General features: G+C 39.7%; 1 protein-coding gene across 2 annotated transcripts in view; it reads right to left on the bottom strand.

Annotated features, from left to right (window-relative positions):
• Positions 1-17,377, bottom strand: part of Hel89B (histone acetyltransferase 1) — a 24,510-nt gene extending 7,133 nt beyond the window's left edge. Inside the window, exons 1-24 of one of the 2 annotated variants that reach the window (XM_022846557.2) lie at positions 16,641-17,377; positions 10,405-10,471; positions 10,013-10,136; positions 9,551-9,817; positions 9,163-9,357; positions 8,900-9,037; positions 8,612-8,754; positions 8,327-8,438; positions 7,618-7,768; positions 7,265-7,491; positions 6,771-7,048; positions 6,467-6,563; positions 6,117-6,278; positions 5,650-5,930; positions 5,300-5,396; positions 4,859-5,032; positions 4,147-4,274; positions 3,800-3,973; positions 3,448-3,586; positions 2,857-2,988; positions 2,071-2,447; positions 787-960; positions 415-628; positions 51-206 (exon numbers count right to left, since the gene is read on the bottom strand). In XM_022846557.2, the coding sequence (XP_022702292.1) occupies positions 51-206; positions 415-628; positions 787-960; positions 2,071-2,447; positions 2,857-2,988; positions 3,448-3,586; positions 3,800-3,973; positions 4,147-4,274; positions 4,859-5,032; positions 5,300-5,396; positions 5,650-5,930; positions 6,117-6,278; positions 6,467-6,563; positions 6,771-7,048; positions 7,265-7,491; positions 7,618-7,768; positions 8,327-8,438; positions 8,612-8,754; positions 8,900-9,037; positions 9,163-9,357; positions 9,551-9,817; positions 10,013-10,136; positions 10,405-10,418 (3,954 nt within the window). In that variant the 5' untranslated portion in view covers positions 10,419-10,471; positions 16,641-17,377. The remainder of the gene's footprint in view (positions 1-50; positions 207-414; positions 629-786; positions 961-2,070; positions 2,448-2,856; positions 2,989-3,447; positions 3,587-3,799; positions 3,974-4,146; positions 4,275-4,858; positions 5,033-5,299; positions 5,397-5,649; positions 5,931-6,116; positions 6,279-6,466; positions 6,564-6,770; positions 7,049-7,264; positions 7,492-7,617; positions 7,769-8,326; positions 8,439-8,611; positions 8,755-8,899; positions 9,038-9,162; positions 9,358-9,550; positions 9,818-10,012; positions 10,137-10,404; positions 10,472-16,640) is intronic. The other variant, XM_022846556.2, reaches the window with a different exon arrangement.
• Between the last annotated feature and the right edge of the window lie 895 nt (positions 17,378-18,272).

Here is an 18,272-nt window from a genome sequence, read left to right on the forward strand (position 1 = left end):
GGATTTGTAGTCTTTAAACGAACCAGTGAGGCCATATGCTGAAATCTTACCTTATAATTTTCAGCATGATTAGCATTGAGCAGTTGATCTATAAATCCACGCTGTTTTTGGGCTTTTGTTCTAAGTTCCTCATCTTTAGAAAATAATTCAGACAGACCTGAGACTCCGTCGTCCAGCGGCATTAAGCGAACTAGATTTGCGAAACACTGCAGAACGCCAGTAGGGAAAACCAAATCGCGTAGAGTTAGAAATAATAATAGAGGTAATAACTTTAGCATGATGTTATGTAATCGTGAGATTCATGCTAATCGTTACCGTTATCAAATTTGACTTTTGTTCTAGTCTCGCACATACATTCATTGCACATATGCATATATCGGCCAATGTGGCTTTTCAACGTTCTGAAGGACTAACTTGAGTAGCGAGGAGTCGAACGTGTTCATTTTGGTCAGCCATGGCACCAAGAATGGGCAAGATGAAGAACGAGATAAATGGTACCGCGCGTACATCAAGACGTTCCACTAACGTGAAAATAGCCTCCACTGCACCCTGTCTCACGATGTCGTCCTGGGAGGTAGCTCCCAGCTGAGACAAGACTCCAAGTTTGATTACATGACACACGGTTGCACTGGAATAAGTCATGAATTAAAACAGCACATTCTGTGATATTTGTGATGGATTCAGTTAAATGGAGTATATTACTGATCAGATACGCTACAAAAGAGGTGCCGATTCAACTTCGATTATAGTAAGTAGAAATTACTTATTTTCATTATAAAAGCAAACCTGGTATCCACAGCAGCAAGGCTAGCGATGCACCGTGCAGCCATATGTCGCACTGCTGCAAGCGGATGCCGTGAGCAGAGATCGAGACGCGGTAAAAGCCGTCGCAGCTCCGGATGGAGCTTTTTATGTACCGATGGAGTCAGTACTTCCAACGTCTGAAGGGACTCGATTAATCTGCGAAAGTGTTTACTGCAGTGTTTAATTTTTAGAATTCCATAAAATAATTCCAACCCGCGCCTGGTTCTGACCTACACGTTTATTTCAGTTCGCAAATCTGTATATAGGAGTAGTTAGTACAATCTGAGATCCGAGCCCGGTTTTAAACAAACAGTTCACCGCTTTTGCGAAGCAGGACATGCTATGAACGAGACTGAGCTTTGCAGTTATTGGTTAACAAATTATCACATACGTATTATTTCTACTTTTATTACCTCTACTACTAGGGTATTTCGTTAAGAATGGGGTTAAAATTACGCTGCTTGTTTATCAGCTGCATTACTTTTATGCTTTTAGTTGCTTAAAAGTTTTACATTTGTGTTTTTATTTTTATTTCTTTTTTTTTTATTTAACAGTGTTTAATTTAGCAGGATATTTATTCGTAATTTTGTCACTTTTATACAGTGCCCCATGATGCTCTTTTGCAACGGTTTCATCTTGAAGAAGAAACACGGCGAAATGGCAGCAGCATCTTCACTAGTTTATGATCGCCAAATCTACACAAGTTTACAAAACGTTTTTAGAATAAGGGGCAACTACCAGTTGTTTCTTCAAGTAAACTTTGCATCAGTGGCTGTCGAAACTAAGAGAAAATCGCCGACTAGACTATGTTTAAAATGACTTAATAAGCACCTTTCATCCCGAAACCCTAATGAATTATGTGAAATGCATCGAAAGAAAATTGCTTTGAATTGTGAACCTAGATACCAGTGCCCCTTTATTGTGCATTCGTATATTATTTTTAAAGGTTTGGCTCCTTCGAATGTTTTTTAGTAGTAGAATTGCACTGATATAGGGATTTTCCTTAGGCTCTACGAAATCTGTATAAATACCAGCGACAACGTAGACCAGCAAGGGAAGTTTATGACCTCAGTAAAAACTTTCAACGCGGAGACATTACACGGTAACTAATTTGCGCTGCTCGAAGTAACCCTGTATAAGTCAAACGATCTTTTAATAGAACGAGTTTCCAGGAAATGAGGTTCAAGCTTCCCAGGGGAAAAACAGCCCGCCAAAATGTGCGCCAATTCTGATAGGGCACCCTGTACGTATCTCTAGAGTACGTACCCACGGACGGTAGCAAGCGTTGTTGTTGTATTAGACGAAGATGGTGAAGTTGAGGCTTCGAGATTGGTCAATAAGTTTGGTGATGTTTTATTTCTACCGCTTTTTGAGAGGTCCGTAGGCTCCAATTGTTGTTGATAACTTGTCGTCGTTATCTCAACCTTACCAAAAGTACTTTCCTTGAGTAATAGAGCAGCGATGGCTTCCCACACGGTGGGCAGGTCTTCGAAAAGACGCTCGCCAAATACCCCACCAATTTCGCCAAATGCCAGAACTGCGCCGCGTCGCTGTGTTTCCTGAGATTGCTTTTGTTCTTTCTGTAGTTCGTCGTCAATAGCGGCTGGTGTGAGTGGAGTGCATCCAGTGCCAACAGATGGGAACTGTTGTGATAAACACCACACCGTTAAAATAATGCGAATTAATATTCAAGTAGATTCATAAACTTTAAACCACCATTTAATGTTCTTTCCAAAGATACTAAGTTTTTTTGAAAATGATAAATTGGTCTTTTTAGCTTTAATTTTGGTATTAGAGGTTGAAATATGTGTAATATTTCATTGTAATAGAAAATAAATTTTGTTGTAGGGCTTATATGATTGTAAGACATGAGATTAAATAGATTAAATCAGTTAAGTCATTACATTACAGTGCGTTTGATAAATGTCAATGCTTCCTCCGTTTAGGAAGACAAATTCAACATGTGATAAAAATTGTTCCCAATTAGAAACGCGATTACGCGATACGTTTATGTATTTGATCCATACGGACATACGTTCGGCTGAAATTTACCTCAGGCGGCTGTTGGTTCGCCGCTTGTGGCGAGGGACTGACAGGAATTAACGGATTTGCCGGAAATGTCGGACAAATTTGTGACTGGCTCCTACGTAACCAGGGCTTCTTATTTAGCATCAGCTCGGCCGTCTAACAGAATATCATAAAAGTTAGATCCATATATTGTCTGCCACAAATATATTAGAGTGAAATAACTAAAAATCACATTTACTAATCGATGGTACTCGCTATTATACAAGATGTTATGCAAAAGTCCTCGCATTCTCTATGCTTTAGAGTCTCTTTTGAGTTGGCATCAAGAATAACAGGCACAAATAAAAATACATCAGTTAGTTATCGCAGTTACATCATCGTGGAAAAGAACATTGGGCTCCAAGAACCAAAGATAAAAATGTACCCCTTTATCCTATGAAATAAGGATACACCAGCTTTATACGGCATTCACTTAGTACTAGAACAGTAACGCTTTGTAATTTTCATGAAGACGGGTCGACTCCATCCATGATGAAATATGGAATTATTTACTTGCAAATTTTGTGTCACGAAACGACAGCAATGCCTAAGGACAGTCATAAAATTCGGTTGTACCTTAGTCATCTTTTGGAGGGTCATAATGCCGTCGGTTTGATACTGGCCCTGTACGGGTGTTACCAATGGAGTTTCATCCGGATCGCAACAAAGGTATGTGACCAGGTTCCTGACAACCTTGCCATTTGGGCACGGGCTTCTAAAATTGAAAGGTAACATTGGCAATCGTTAGTAGTCCGGTGAGGATTGACGTGATCAGTTTTAGGTACTGAACGGCTTGAAATGCTTTACGAACGGGCTAAAACATGTAAAAAAGAAGGATCGGCATTTCACGTTACCTCTTTTTTGTTGGCCCGTAGAACGGGAAGTCATTTTTCACCTTGAAAAAGTCTTCGACTTTGTAGTTGTTTACCTGGAAAGGGCGATTTGTAGTAGGAGAGCCAGATGTTTAGCCGACATCGCCTGTAAAGGTTCGTGCTGCTCCCGTCGTAGTGATTCCATGAGCGCTTTGATCACGGGACTTAGCTTGACGGGTAACCGATCAGCCGGAAGACAGACTAGCAACGTCGATAGTGCTGCTTGGGTCCTTTTCAAATAATTGAAATACGTATATGTATTAGAAATACTGCCTGAGCAAGCACTACACATAGCTATCTCCTCAAATGTTCATATAAATAAAATGGTAACCTGAGTTCTGTTCACGTTTTATGCCATGTAACACGGTGAATTTGTGCATGACAATTTACTATTCGCAATTACATTGTGCCAAGAGAAAGATGATCCCTAGCAGCGGTTTTTGCGGAATTTAGAACCATGCGTCGCTTCTCATCAAGATTATCCAATAATTTCTGCTTCAACTTAGCGGACGATACGACTTCATCGAATACCTGGAAAAAGTAACGCAATAGATGGACAGCTGGTCACAAACGCGCTTGCAGCTCAACTACGAAATAGAAAGCTTTCCGCCTTAAGTTCCAACCAAGTTTGTTTCCAGAATTGGCCAAACAAGGTCGAGCAGATCGTCTTTTTATTACCATTCACACACCCTAATCAAAAGGTTTAACTAACACTTTGAAGAGCTGGATCGCCTCAAAAACCATGACCTGAAAGTTTCGCTTGATATTGCACTTGCTCATTTAACAATACGTGTGTTCTGGCTTTACATTTACCGTGTGACATCCGGCAAGAGTGTAGGCCACTGTGCTATCTACCTTCTGACATCTGCCATGTTTTCATCCATTTTCGATAATTTAATTACCGGGATATATAGAACAATCCACCCTCGAAGGGCTTTTTGCTTCGGACGCGACGTTCCAATTCACTCGGTCCGCCTGGGTGAGAGGCGGCCGCTTTTATCACCATCAAACACATCACCGTGCCATCCACGAGGGCAGGGTATCTTTCCTTGATAGTAGCTTTGCTTTGCTTTCTGGCAGCGGTTGGTTGATTCATGTTGTAGGTCAGTAGTTACCTCTCTGGCGAGAAGCGTCGCCTGGTCTGCAGTGAGCACTTGTCCAATTCCACATGCGGCTAGAGCAGGAAGTCCAAGAGATGAGCCCACCTTATCCACTGGCAGACAGTAGTGCCGCATCAACCCGATCAGATCCCGGCAGTCCTGCTGAAGACGCGTGAATGTCGATGCCACCTGACAAGATAATTTGGATGTAGGATATGAAACGGAGGACCGGATATTGAGAATAATTTCTAAAAAGCTATCAGAGTTTTGTCTATACTAAGTTACACGACACAGGAAAATGTAAACCTCTATTCCAGAAATTAGAGTAACCAGGTTGTTGGGAGAGCTTTGTTGTTACTTTCAGGTGCTCATTATTAATATAATAGAATTTTGGACTACTAAAACTTAAACTACCGCACATCTGTACCTAAAGTTCACTCATAGAAATTGCCATACCTCATCGTAAAGAACGGGTTCTTGAATGCACTGAATAACACTATCCGATATCGATCGGGGGCATTCCTCTAACGGCTCGTCAGGAAACAAAAATTCCCTGAAAATTAACACACCAAACAATTAGGATCATGTTATATGTAAGTATAATATTTGGATGTTTTGTACTCGCAGACGCTATTTCAGAAAGAAACAAAGTACTACGGAGGACGAATACATAATTCGTTTTTAAGAAAGCAGAATCGTAACTCATAATTAATCAAGATAGTTGGTAAAGATCGGCAGAAATGAGCTTCTGCGGAGATAAAGATTCAACGTAGATATATAGCTTATTAAAAAGTCATGTTACGAACTTCTGTCGGCGCTGTTCGATCCACTCTCGCACGACTAGGGCGACGATCGTCCGTTGAAGCGCACTTTTGCTGGCGAGGTGGAAACCTATCAGACGGGCAAAGCATTCCATCGGTCCCTCGGAAGGAGCAGTGTATTCGGCGCCGGGGGCTCGTCTTGTTACGAAGCAGGACAGTGCTCCCAACATCTGACATGCTGCAAGCCGGGCCCGCAAAACAAGGCGTTGACGAGCAACGTGAGACTCCGCTAAAGATTCTTTACCAGCAATATAATACTCTCCGCCCTGTAAATGCAGCATAAATAAAATCAATGACTGGGAGGGCAATAAACTTTTAAATTGTGACCGTTTCATTCTGGAAACTAGCACTGAACGGTAACGAAAAAATGAATACGACCAACCATAATAAAAAAAAGTTTTGTAGGAAGCATTTACAGGATACTGAGAACGAATTGTAATAGGTGTATATACCTTTCCGAGGGATTTTGTTGTTTCCAACCAAACAGTTTGCTGTCTTGGATCCACAGCCATCTTGGCAGGATGCATTGTAAGGCAAAGCCACCCAGCGAGGAGGGGACAAGCGGAGAAAAGCAAGTGAGAGAGATTGGCACTCCGCAGAATTGATACCCACACCTGGAAGTTAGGTACCAATACCAATTATAGCATTCGCTTTTGTGCAGATTTTTAAAACTGATTAGAAACCGTAGTGCCGGAATACGTCTTTCACTATCAATAACTCCGCTCACAACATCCGGAACACAGACCAGAACAGCCTTTACAGCTTTTTAATGCTACGACAATTTGTTTCATTTCGTTCATACCTGTTGAACAGCTTTGGTTGCAACGGGTTCTGTCTCAAGCAAGGAACGTTGGAACAGCAATCGAAGAGCCGGCGATAGCTGCGTCGTCACCAGTGGGCTATAAGGCGTCAATCAACAGTGATACCAAACAGACAGCAGAAACAAATTGAGAAGGCTTACTTTCAAAAAACGATAAATAATATCGAAACCAACTTAAATGGTGAAAGAAGATGTCCTTTAATGTTTTTTGGTTAAGTCAGTCAGCTTCTTAGACCCACCGTATGAAACATCCTTCGCTTTTTAACAAACACGATACTAAGCCTACCTGCCCTCGCCTTCTGTAGCAGCAATAGTTCGAAGTGAGTCGAGAACCGACACACGCACATTAAACGAATGATGGTCAAGAAATGGCCAAAGTAAAGCGATCTTTCCTGGCGAAACCCAGGGTCCGTCGTCATCGATATTTTCTACTGCTGTTTTATTCCTTAATTTGCAAACGTGTGGAAGAAGATGCGACAGGAGGCTTAAAATTGAGTGCGTAGATGACGAAAGTTCATCCATCTCCTTCAAACATGTCCAGAGTCGTTCGGACAGAGGAAGGATCTAAAGGAAACAGATTGTTGGAAACACATTAGGTTATCATGTTAGAACCGAACTCGCATTTCTTATATACATACTTCAAGCATCTACGAGAGTACTACCTATAATATTTTGTCACTCAGCATCGATCAAAGATTAAGCACTGCCAAAAATTAGAATTTATACGAAGCAACAAGTGTTTTATTTGAAGTATATGAACGTCAATCTACTTCTGTCTACCTGCTGCGGAAGTAAACGCGGCAAATCCTCAATGATCGGTAAGAAAGCTGCGGCAGCCACCGCTGATATATCGTCGTTGGCGTCTTGAAGACTCGCGAAAAGTGGCCCAAATACCCGAGGTAGCCACGTATCTCGGCCAACGGTAGCACATCCACTTCCTGGGGCCACGTTATCGCCAACAGGCGTACTGCTAGTCTGGCCACTAATAGCTAAGAGATATTTAATACCTAAAAAAAGATTCAAGTTTTCACTTACTCGATTTTTTGAATTTATCTCATAAGAAGAAGGTGTTCAGGCGCATACTCATATAAGTGTCTCGTCAGCGAAATTTGTTGCGTCATTGCTTTCCTTACCTAGTAATCCGCCATGTCTCGCTTCCCACGAGTCCCTTGAGTCAGCCATTTTGAGAAGAATGTCGAGAAAGGCATCAACTCTCGCAGGTTCTATCAAACGCAAACAAAAGCCTAACGCCTGCGCTGTGGTCTCACGAACAGGTGCAACGACCTGAATCAAAGAGATTTGTTATCATTAAAATAACAATCGTAGGACTATCGCCACACCGATTTCAAATCTAAGATAATATAGGTATTTTGCAGAAACTCATTTAGCTAGCGTATTGTGATCACTATCTAACAGAGACCATACACTATACTTTGTAATTTAAGAAGACACGTCATGTAGAACTTGAGATAGAGCAAACGGGCTCACGAGGAAAGTTATAAGCAAGCGAAACGCTAACTTTTCATCATTGTAATAAAACGAACTAATATTGGGTCGAGTATTATTTATTGCAGTATTATAGACCGCTGGATTGAAATTGACGAATGCTCCAGCTATGTTTCATACTCTACGTTTTTACGCCTGACTCACTTAAATGCGGTGAGTCTTTTTGATTGGGTGATTAGTCAGCAAATGTGATTTAAAAAATGTTTTGAAGAATTATAAAACTCGACACTGCAATTGAAAAGAGCAGCTTGTGTTAAATGAGATTTTCATACCAGTAATCTTTGTATAACAGTTGCGTGGACAAGCCTATAACATAAGCCCGGCCAGGCCGTATACCTGATCTGAAAGGAAATCTCCAAACTTGTCTAACGCCAATACACAGACAAGCCTCAATGCGAGATTCTCTAGAAACTGCTGGTTCGAAGCCACCATTTCGTCACGGGTCATTCTGAAACATAAGTGTGATTAAATACGCTACGTATGTATCTCTACGTTTCGATTTTTGCGTCCGGTAGTCATCTACGTTAAACTTATGCTGTTCGACTCGTAGTAATACTTTATATTTGTCAAGACGTATAAGTGAACTATGATTTCTGCGAAGTTCTGTATCACGATATTTACCCTTTGGCAACGCCGGCGCCGGTACCATGTAATTTAGTAAGCTCACGCAAAGCCGTCGCAGCGCCATGCCTTGTCTCCCACGACGGTTTGAATAAGTCGTCCATTAAAGCCTCTGCAAACATCGTCAACGGCCACTCGGTGCACTGAAAACAAATTGTACGGTCGAGTAGCATACGGATTAAAGTCATTTCTACCTATTTCGAACCGATAATTCATCTTTAGGAATATAAAACAAAATGCTAAATGACGCATTATGCTTGGACTATTTGCTCTTTCAGAGAAACACACGTCTGCTTCAGACAGAGCCGCCTGAGGTGTGCTTGTGCTGCTGTTGCTTCCATTGCTTTTATCATCAGGCTCATCAAAATCAAATTTGCGTTTTTTTGAAGGCTGAGGTCCTGGGCCTTGAAGAACCTCGGTGATATCCTAACAGAAAAAAGAGGAGCGAAAAATTAGGCTTTACTTAAAGCTTGAAGCAGGTTCGTCGATTAAATTCATGTTTGTGTTGCATAGTCTCGAAATTGTAATTCTTATTGTTCAATATAACTTACCTTTTTGATTTCCGCAACACCTCCATTTGACTCATCTGCTGCATCTGTTTTGAGGTCGTTTTCGGTGAAGAGATCATCTGATGCCATTCCAAACTTCTCGCAAACGTCGAAGCCCAATCGTTTGCTGACAGCTTTTTTTTGGCGTGCAAGATCCTCTGCACTTTCACTCCCGTCTCCGTCAACATTATCTGGATTCTACACAAAAGCAAAGCGTTAATTTTTGTGTACAGAAATGCTAGTCTTATTTAAGTTCCGTAAAATTATGCGCTATAGTAGTAGATAGAATAGTAATTATGTAGTATAATGTAATTTAGTGTATTAATAGTAATGTAAATAGAATAGTTTAACCTAAGGAAGTTACGTTTATTAAATTCGTGTAAAGACGTACTTTTTCAAATTGTTTGCCTTCTGACCCGAGTAAATGCTTCCCTGTTCTCATGACTATATCGATGTCGAACTCTGATATTCGAAGTTGTCGCGTTCGATTTGCGTGCAAAGAATTACTACCCCCAGAAGGCTTCACGTCGTCACCATTTGGCTCGGCCTTGCAAACAGGCGGAGGAGCCCAAGAAGGAACATTTTCAATAATCGCCGTCACGGCAGCGGCTGCTGCAATTCGCGTATCCCAATTGGCACTGCGCAAATACTTGTGCACCTGTCAAAAATTGTTTGGTAGGCCAAAGTTATATAATGCGCTAAGATGCATTCCTACTTAGGCATCCTTTGCCCATTAACTAGTGTGCATGTCCAAGAAACGCACGAAACATTTCACACTAACTGTATTCATAGAGAAATGTTTTTAAGTCTTCAAACTATCGGATACTCTTGAACACGAAAACTGAGTCTATACCTTAGCTAACAGATAGTTAAGTTTATGTGGATGGAGCCGTTGCAGCTCTCCCAATTGTTTTGCCGCTGCCCTACGAGTGACTGCAGATTGTCCCGTGTCTAGCAAGACAAACAGGCGATCCAGTCTGTAATACGGAAAACCATATAATAACGTAACTAGGATAATATCAAACGAGAATCAAATTACAACCGTTATGATCACCTATAACTTTATGGTAAAAAGGTGCCCCGGCGATAATTGTAACCAACAAAAAATTTAAATTTTAAACCGCCAAAAGCTTATTAATCAAGTAAATTGTTGGAATTGCCGAAAAGCGCTAAAGGATCCTAATTAAGTATCTATATAATGTACATACATGTTGTAGAGACTGTCTACGATTGTTGTCTGCGTACCTTGTAGTAGTCATTGTAATCAGGCTTTGTGGATGAGACCTTCTATATGTTACAGATACGAGCGAAGCTGAAATTGAAGAAAGCAGCTTATCACTTCTGGAATTACATGCGCTTGATTAATTGTTTGTACACGCATGGAACAACTCCATCACATGTAAAGCTGCTAAGCATGCATTAGTTTACATATTTTTAACCCCTACCGGAAAATTTCAAAACGGAGTTTGTAAAGTTTAAGGATATAAAGTAGTACCTGAAAATACTTACGCAAACGACTAAATCGTATTGACAGTTCAGCCCCGTTTTCAATGAGGTTTACATTTGCTACTGACTCACGTGCGCATGCACGAAAGCTAATCGGAGCAAAATTAGTGAACATGTATGAATGATTAAGTTGATCGGTACGGAAGTTTGACTACAGAAATATATGAGCATAAGACCCGCGGCTAAACAAAAAATAACTATAACCTTTAGAGTATTATACTTCACTTCCAAGAGTAAGATAGGCGGACCTATGCCCCACGAATAAGGCAAACTCGATCCTCGCCAATTCGAAGGATACATTTACATTACTTTTGCCACCTGGATTAATCAACCGTTCAGGTACACCAACCGAATGTTTGTAGTTAAAATGTTCCTTCATTTACGCTCATATTGCTAAAACACAAACAACATATGTGGCGATCTAAAAAAAAACAACCACTAATAGGGACTGTGACAACCATTACAATTCGCATTGTAGATTAAAAAAGCCAGTGGCCTTTAATGTCATTCTAATGCATTTAAATATCCCTGTTTGTGATCTTCACTAAGCGTCACAGTAGAGGTATCTCTTATTCAATCCAACAATTTGATAAGCTGTTTGCCCAGATAAATGAATGTGCAATATTTACCGAAATTCTATAAATGCTAACTTAAACAGCTATGCTTGATATGATCCAACGTACGTGTAATGGACAATTTTCCAGATACTAGCTTCAAGAGGACCGTAAAATAATAGGAAATACACTTGTTATCATTGTTTGTATGCATAATTATATCGTGTACTTAAGATGCAGCTGTCCTTAAAGCCCTGCTCGTTTTCACAGTTTTGAGATGAAGCAAAACTTACATCGCGTAACAGGTTGAACATAAGTAACAAAATAGTTTATTATGCAATCATACATACGTATGGCAATTGCGGATCTATACTCCAACTGAATGTGTTTATGAAGCGATGGGCTGTCAAGCATTGCGGTGACGAATCGATCGTTATTTTTAAAACAGATATTTAGTAAGAAACCTTTGTTGTTGAAGTAAATACTAGCTTATTATTCACAGAATATGATTTTGGGAAAAACAACTATTATTAAAGGTGTCATTCAACCTCTGTACAGTTGAATGGAGATTAAATCTCTGCTACATTAGATGCCGTTATTCGGCTACAAAGCTATTTTAGGAAAGAATGCGCTTGACATAACACGCACTTCTGTTTTCCAGAGCAATTTGTATATTCTTTGGAAACCACTCCCCTAGCCAAGTTGACATAGATCGGTGAAGAGGTTAACACCGTTCTATGTTCTTCAAGATAAATGTTGGGGGTGCATCCGATGCGAGTACTGCATGAATTCTTTTGGTAAATTAAGTCTAGGATCGGCGCAATGCGTACCGAGAATTAACTGCTTCTTGTAACTTAACCTTCAAACCGTTTCTATCCAACCTTCATCAAATCAACGCTTCGGGTATACATAGAAAGACCTAATAATGAAAGAATATCCTCTTACTTTGGATGACCAGTGCAAAAGTCAAGTACTCTAAATCTGTGAAGGTAACATCCCTTCGCTTATAACGCGTGTGCATGTATTAATTAAAAAACGTAGTTCGAGTAAACATCGCTTGTCGTTTTCTCCCTGTGCATTGATTCTTGGCTCAATATGTGACTATTGTTGTTCGTGCTTTCTTTGCTGCTATTTTTCTGAGAGATGCAAAATTTGATGCGGAACGCGTTTGTGGTATCAAAAAGATGTACAAAAGCGTTAACTAAATGTCAACTGGGGATTGGGGTAGTCAGCACTACATGCCTACCCATCGTACCAACCTATACTATACTCGAATCATCTCACTGTAACGGTCGACAAATAAATCAATTGGAACTCCTAGGTAACGACTAAGTGATCCTCGAGCAGATCTATCTCAAATGTCTCCACAAGAGCCGATGGTGTAGACGTGACGTCAAAATTTTTTTAAAAGTGTTTAAAATAAACGCCAATTCCCTTTTATAAGTTCATTACGTAAGACCGATTTTAATATTAAATGCAGTTATAGTCAAACGTGAATTTAATTATCAAGGTTTTATGGAGTACTTCGCGGACTCGAAACTGTTTCGCTGTAATTTTTAATTTAAGAATGTGAAACAACTATTACTTTAGGGAAATATATTTAAAAAACTACTTATCGCTATTCATTAGTAAAAAAAATCATCATTTAAATTGTGTGAACTACGAGACTCCAAATATTCGGTTTTATTTCACCCTTCGTTATCATTTTTTAAATGATAAAAGTCTTCTTCTCAGTATGAACGCGGGAAGGTCCATAATGGCCTACAACTACCGGTGCAAGCTAAATCAATAGCAGCCTATCTAAAGTGCTATAGCATTGTTGGCGCGTGAACTGAGATGCTTTGCCCACCTGTCGTTTGACATCAACGGCGTTTGGCCTAGAAATTCGACCTTCTTAAAGACACTACGTAGCCACTAGCCACAGCTTTCTTGTAAGTTCCCCTGAGCTTCGGTATGAAGTGTATTTCAACAATCAGATATTTGCTCACTTGGCACCTTGAAGCCGATTAACTAACGATAGTCCGTTAGTAGCTTTAAAGACATTATTCGCATAACGCAAGGACATCAGGCAGCTATGCCTAGTATCATTAATGTTAACATGGTTAAGTTGCTTGACGTTATAGATTAACGCAACGTTATGGATTGACGAATGTTTAATAAACGTTAAAGCATAGATTACATGGGAAATAGCATTGCTAAGTTTTCATTTTATAAATATGCATTTTTTCATTTTTTTCATTTTTTTAAACAGCATTTCAAGCATTCACAGAAACATCTGTATCATTAACGATGCAAAATGTAGCCTAATGCAAGTTCCGAACTTTATATCGAAGTTGGCACTTGAAAATTAACATGTATATCTTATGTTTCAGATTTTTTCTTTTTAAGGTACAGCTGTACTGAGTCTACTGCTGGAAAATCTGCTGTGATAGCCGCTGCGTACATGTAATTCATCTAAAGAGGCTGTAAGCGGATTAATAATTGCTGCAGTTAAAATCATACACGTGACATTACGATTCGGTCATCTCTACTGCAAAAGGCGATTTTACATATAAAAAAAATGCAGCATTTAACCTTAAACCTCATCTCTATGCTTACATTGGCAAATCGAGATTATGACCCATCTCGTGTCTATCTACATAACTTAGTTCTATTTTGCAGTGACGCTCTTAACAACAGATCAATAACAAACCCAAGCCAAATCATAATTTGCTCCTCGCTTCGCTGAGCAGAACTACAACAAATGAGCAAGTGACGTTGGTTTACTATATAGCGTCAGAATATCAAGTAGACATGAGTTGGTGACATTCGGTCAGTAAGCCAATCTATCGATAATCATCTACCAGACCACTACCGTTCCACAACCCGCGGCGTTTACGTATACTTCTACAAACGTACGAGTTCTATAGGGCAATAGTTTTTCTTTCCAGGAACATCAACGGTGCCATTAAATCAGACAGTCTGTGGATCGTCAACTAACGCTACCGGTACAGGTAATCGCCGGAACCGGTAGCCGCAACACACAATAAGAATAGTATATAGGGGCCATTATCGACAAGAAGCATCTTCTCCATCCACCATTTGCAGCTAACGCCACTTTGTGATTTCGCTAAATTGTCGGCTTGTGCCGAAACCACTCGACCATATCATGCCCAGTTACAGAATGGATCCGAGAACCGGGCAACTAGTCGAAACCCTACGTTTGTCGGGTACCTTCCAAACGATTTTCCAAATCTCCGGCTCTAGCATGACAGCGAAGCAACATTTGGATTTTCTGAACTAGATATGTGATATTTCTAAAAATAGATGGCAAGATACCTACCTGAACTAATAGTAAAATAGAAAAGAGGAACTAACAGGGTGTATAAACTCTACGTACATAGCGATCTTGCGGCCTCTTACAATGGCCTGTGAGGTATATGCGGATGACCAGAAAAGGTTTTATACGTTTAAGTAATAACTTTACTTGTAATTTCTAACTGAACCTTTTAGATCCATGTTCTCTAAATTTATTCCGCCTTTAAGCCCCTTCGACCACGATAGAACCGTTAGAGAGGTTTTCACTCTTCTACGTTACATCTCCATTTACTTACGGTCATAAGTGATCAAAGATTTCAAAGCATTTCAAGCGTATTCTATGAGGGAATGATATGCTTTTATATTAGCGAAACCAAACCGTGTCTGAAACAATGATTAAAGAACTAAATAATAACAATTAGCTTATTAGGAGATTAAAGCCGTGAATATACAAATTCAAAAAACCAACACACTCCGCTTCAGCAAATGCCATAGTATTATCATGGCCATCGATTTTTATTTTGATTTTTTGCATCAGCATACGCATACGTGTCGGCGGGATATTGACTTTAATTTATCGCTACAGGTACTTCCCTCTGTATATTTATCAGAAAGCAATTCTGGCTAACGGTGGTAGAAGTCTCTTTTGCTAAAATTCAGGTCGGACAGTCTCGCATGGACATCTACATTTTGGAGTATCCATTAGAAATATTGATGACTTATCGACACTCAGATTGTCTATTTACTGACCGACGAGAAATTTCTGTCCCATTTACATTATCTTTCAACGGCTTGTAAACTGCGCTCGTAAAAGCTTATGAAACATTCTATTTACCTACTAACACAAAGCAGCGAGTGAGGCGCATGGTGGCAACAACCTCGAGCTACGCCTAAACGACCATAGAAAAGGGCAGTACACAACGGCTCGATAAGTAAGCCTAGATACAATAAAATGAATAATAATAACAACGATATTATAGTAAACTGCGCCGTCTGCTAACACCTTTGAGGAACTCGGAGACGCCGTTTGTCTTCTGAGGTTAGGTGGCCGACCGCAACTGTCGCCTCCCGCGCCGTAGGAATAAATCGCAGCCAGAGCAGATAAAAAAAAACAAAATATAATAGAGACGACATATTACACTAGAATGAAACGCATGAGCTGGTAGTAGCTAATTAACCAACACCAGCCTTCGATAAGTCAGTGAAAGTATCTTGATCTTATTGCTGCAGTATTACAGCTGATAGTAGCGGGATCAAGCATCATCTCGTCCATGAAAATGACTCAGGTGGCTACCGAACACGCACACGATATTCAATAGGCGTTATTAGTACTATTATTACAAATAATAATAATTAGAATAACATTTTTCATTCATATAGCATTTACGGAGCAGGAGTAGTGCTGCAAATTCAAATTCTAAATCACCTCTCAATTAAGCAGCTACTCTCAACCTCTTAGCACAATATTGACTGAAAAACAACGTAACCACCGGTGTAACCCCTTCAGCAAAACATTCATGGGATAGGCTGTCTTGCTTTTGGCGTCCGGTACTCGTCCGGTAGCGAACGGCATACTCGTTTTGCTGAAAAGGCATAGTGATTGTATGCTTGCAATTTGTTCATTTCTTGCCGTCGCGAAACGATGGTTCCGTGCGAACAGCGGACATACACTGACTGATGACCATAAACACAGTGTAAACCAGAACAACAGCGACAGCGAGCACTGATTCGGAACGAGCGCAGACCGACCACGCTGCCATACATTGGGATATTTATAAAGCCACTACCACTTTGTCGATACTAGACACCCAGACCAGCATCAGCTCACATGTTACGGTTTTTACTTATTGGTAAGCATATATCGAAGGCAACAGATCTATCACAGAGTGTCCATATGTCTGTTGAACACAAATGCAGTAGACATTAAGTACTTATACGCTACAGCTAATATTACAAAGTATTAAAATTTTCGATTGCAGACAAAGCTGTCTCTCCCGTTAGCCTACAAGATACCCTGGCGTTGTAATGCCGCCATTGAACCAACACCAATCTCATAGATGTACAGTGATAGCGCTCTTGTAGCTTCCACTCGTACAGACTGACAAAATGAAAAGGAACACTTACAATGCGAGGATAGTCGGGAGCGGGCAACACTATACGATCGTTCCGCAAAAGTTGACTCACTGCATATCTACCAATATATGTACACCTCTTTCTTGGTGCACCTGCGAGGTTCAAATTAATTTTCTTGCAAAAATTCTCCACTTCGGTATTGAATAATGATGGCGTTGCTCCGCTCCCGACCAGCATTGCATTTATACTGAGAGCCATCTTGCTCGGCCGTCAGCTTTCTATCTGACAACAATGGCGTTCATTGGCAGGTGCCCCTCGCGCTCGAAAGAGCGCGCTGATTTAAATCGACCAGATGACCAACGAGCTAATGCAGTAAACCTGTAGGCACCGGCGAATGAACCCATTCGAAAAATTGCTTTGATAAAAGAAGGGTAAGCAATGGACGCAACTGGTGTCGTAACGAGTAAAGTCATCCAATGTAGTCCAAAACTTTTAATTAATACTTCCAATAATTTCAAAATTAAATAGAAGCGCCAATATTGTACCATTTCGCATGATTTTGTAATCGCAGAATGCAACGCTATAACAATATGTGTGATTAGCCAGCAAACGTTTTTCTTTCACGTCCTTACGATTAAGTAAGCTAGTGAATAAAAAATGCATGACAGGTAAGAAGCTCTTATACCAATACCGTTATTATTAGAAAATTGACGCCGTTAAAATAGCACCGTAAAGGTTACTAAATAAAAATTAAAATATTAAAAATATACTGAGGGCAGATTTAGTTGGCCTCGTTCTCATTGTGCTTGATCTCTTTTGAATTAATTCAAGTTCTGTGTATGGACCTCAAGAAATGGTCCATTATACGAATGAGTTCATCTCATAAAGCCACTGGGTCTTTTGATTTTTAACGAACTAGTTTTTTTTTTCTGGTTTGTGATCGTAATATGGAAAAAGGATTATTCCTTTTGATTCTAATTTTTATCATATGCGCTAACAATATTTCCTCTTTTTGTAGAATGAAACGAACTACCTCTGTATCTCGTAGTATTAGGTTCTAACAAAATGGATCTGAAATTGCAAGGCAAACTACTTTTTAAATATCGTTCGTTTGCCCGGGATGTAAGATTTTTTGCTAATACTATGCTTAATAATAACTTGTTTTTTGCGGAAATCTGTTAGAACGAGGGAATTTAACACTTTATTATGTATCATTACTACTAAAATGATTTATATGACCCTGTTTCCTTGTCGCAGCACATAGAAAAACTGTTATTTCTCCTTATGGCTTCTACTGAAAGTTAAAAATATGTGAAGTAATCGCTAGTTTGCATTTTTTCTTTTTAGATCATTTAACGTTCTTTGACTTTTGCAAGTTTATGGTAAATCTCACCGTAAACAAAACTCCATGGTCTCAACATTGTAGTAACATTTATGGAAGTATCGCAAAAAAACTAGATATTTTTTTTTCTTTAGATCTGGCCTTGTAAAAATACAAACATGAAATAGATTGCTTAAGGCTGTACTAGAATTCTCCGGCACTGTTATGATTATTTGAAATAAGAAAACTCCGTAGTAATAAGATATCTAAAAAATAAAAAAAGTTGATCCGGTCTTTTAAGGTGAAGTAACGTATGGAAAAATGAAGTATGACATCGATTTTCTTTGGCAGATTAATACTGG

This window comes from Varroa jacobsoni, unplaced genomic scaffold (assembly GCF_002532875.2).
Source record: "Varroa jacobsoni isolate VJ856 unplaced genomic scaffold, vjacob_1.0 scaffold_1244, whole genome shotgun sequence".
Taxonomy (NCBI): domain Eukaryota; kingdom Metazoa; phylum Arthropoda; class Arachnida; order Mesostigmata; family Varroidae; genus Varroa; species Varroa jacobsoni.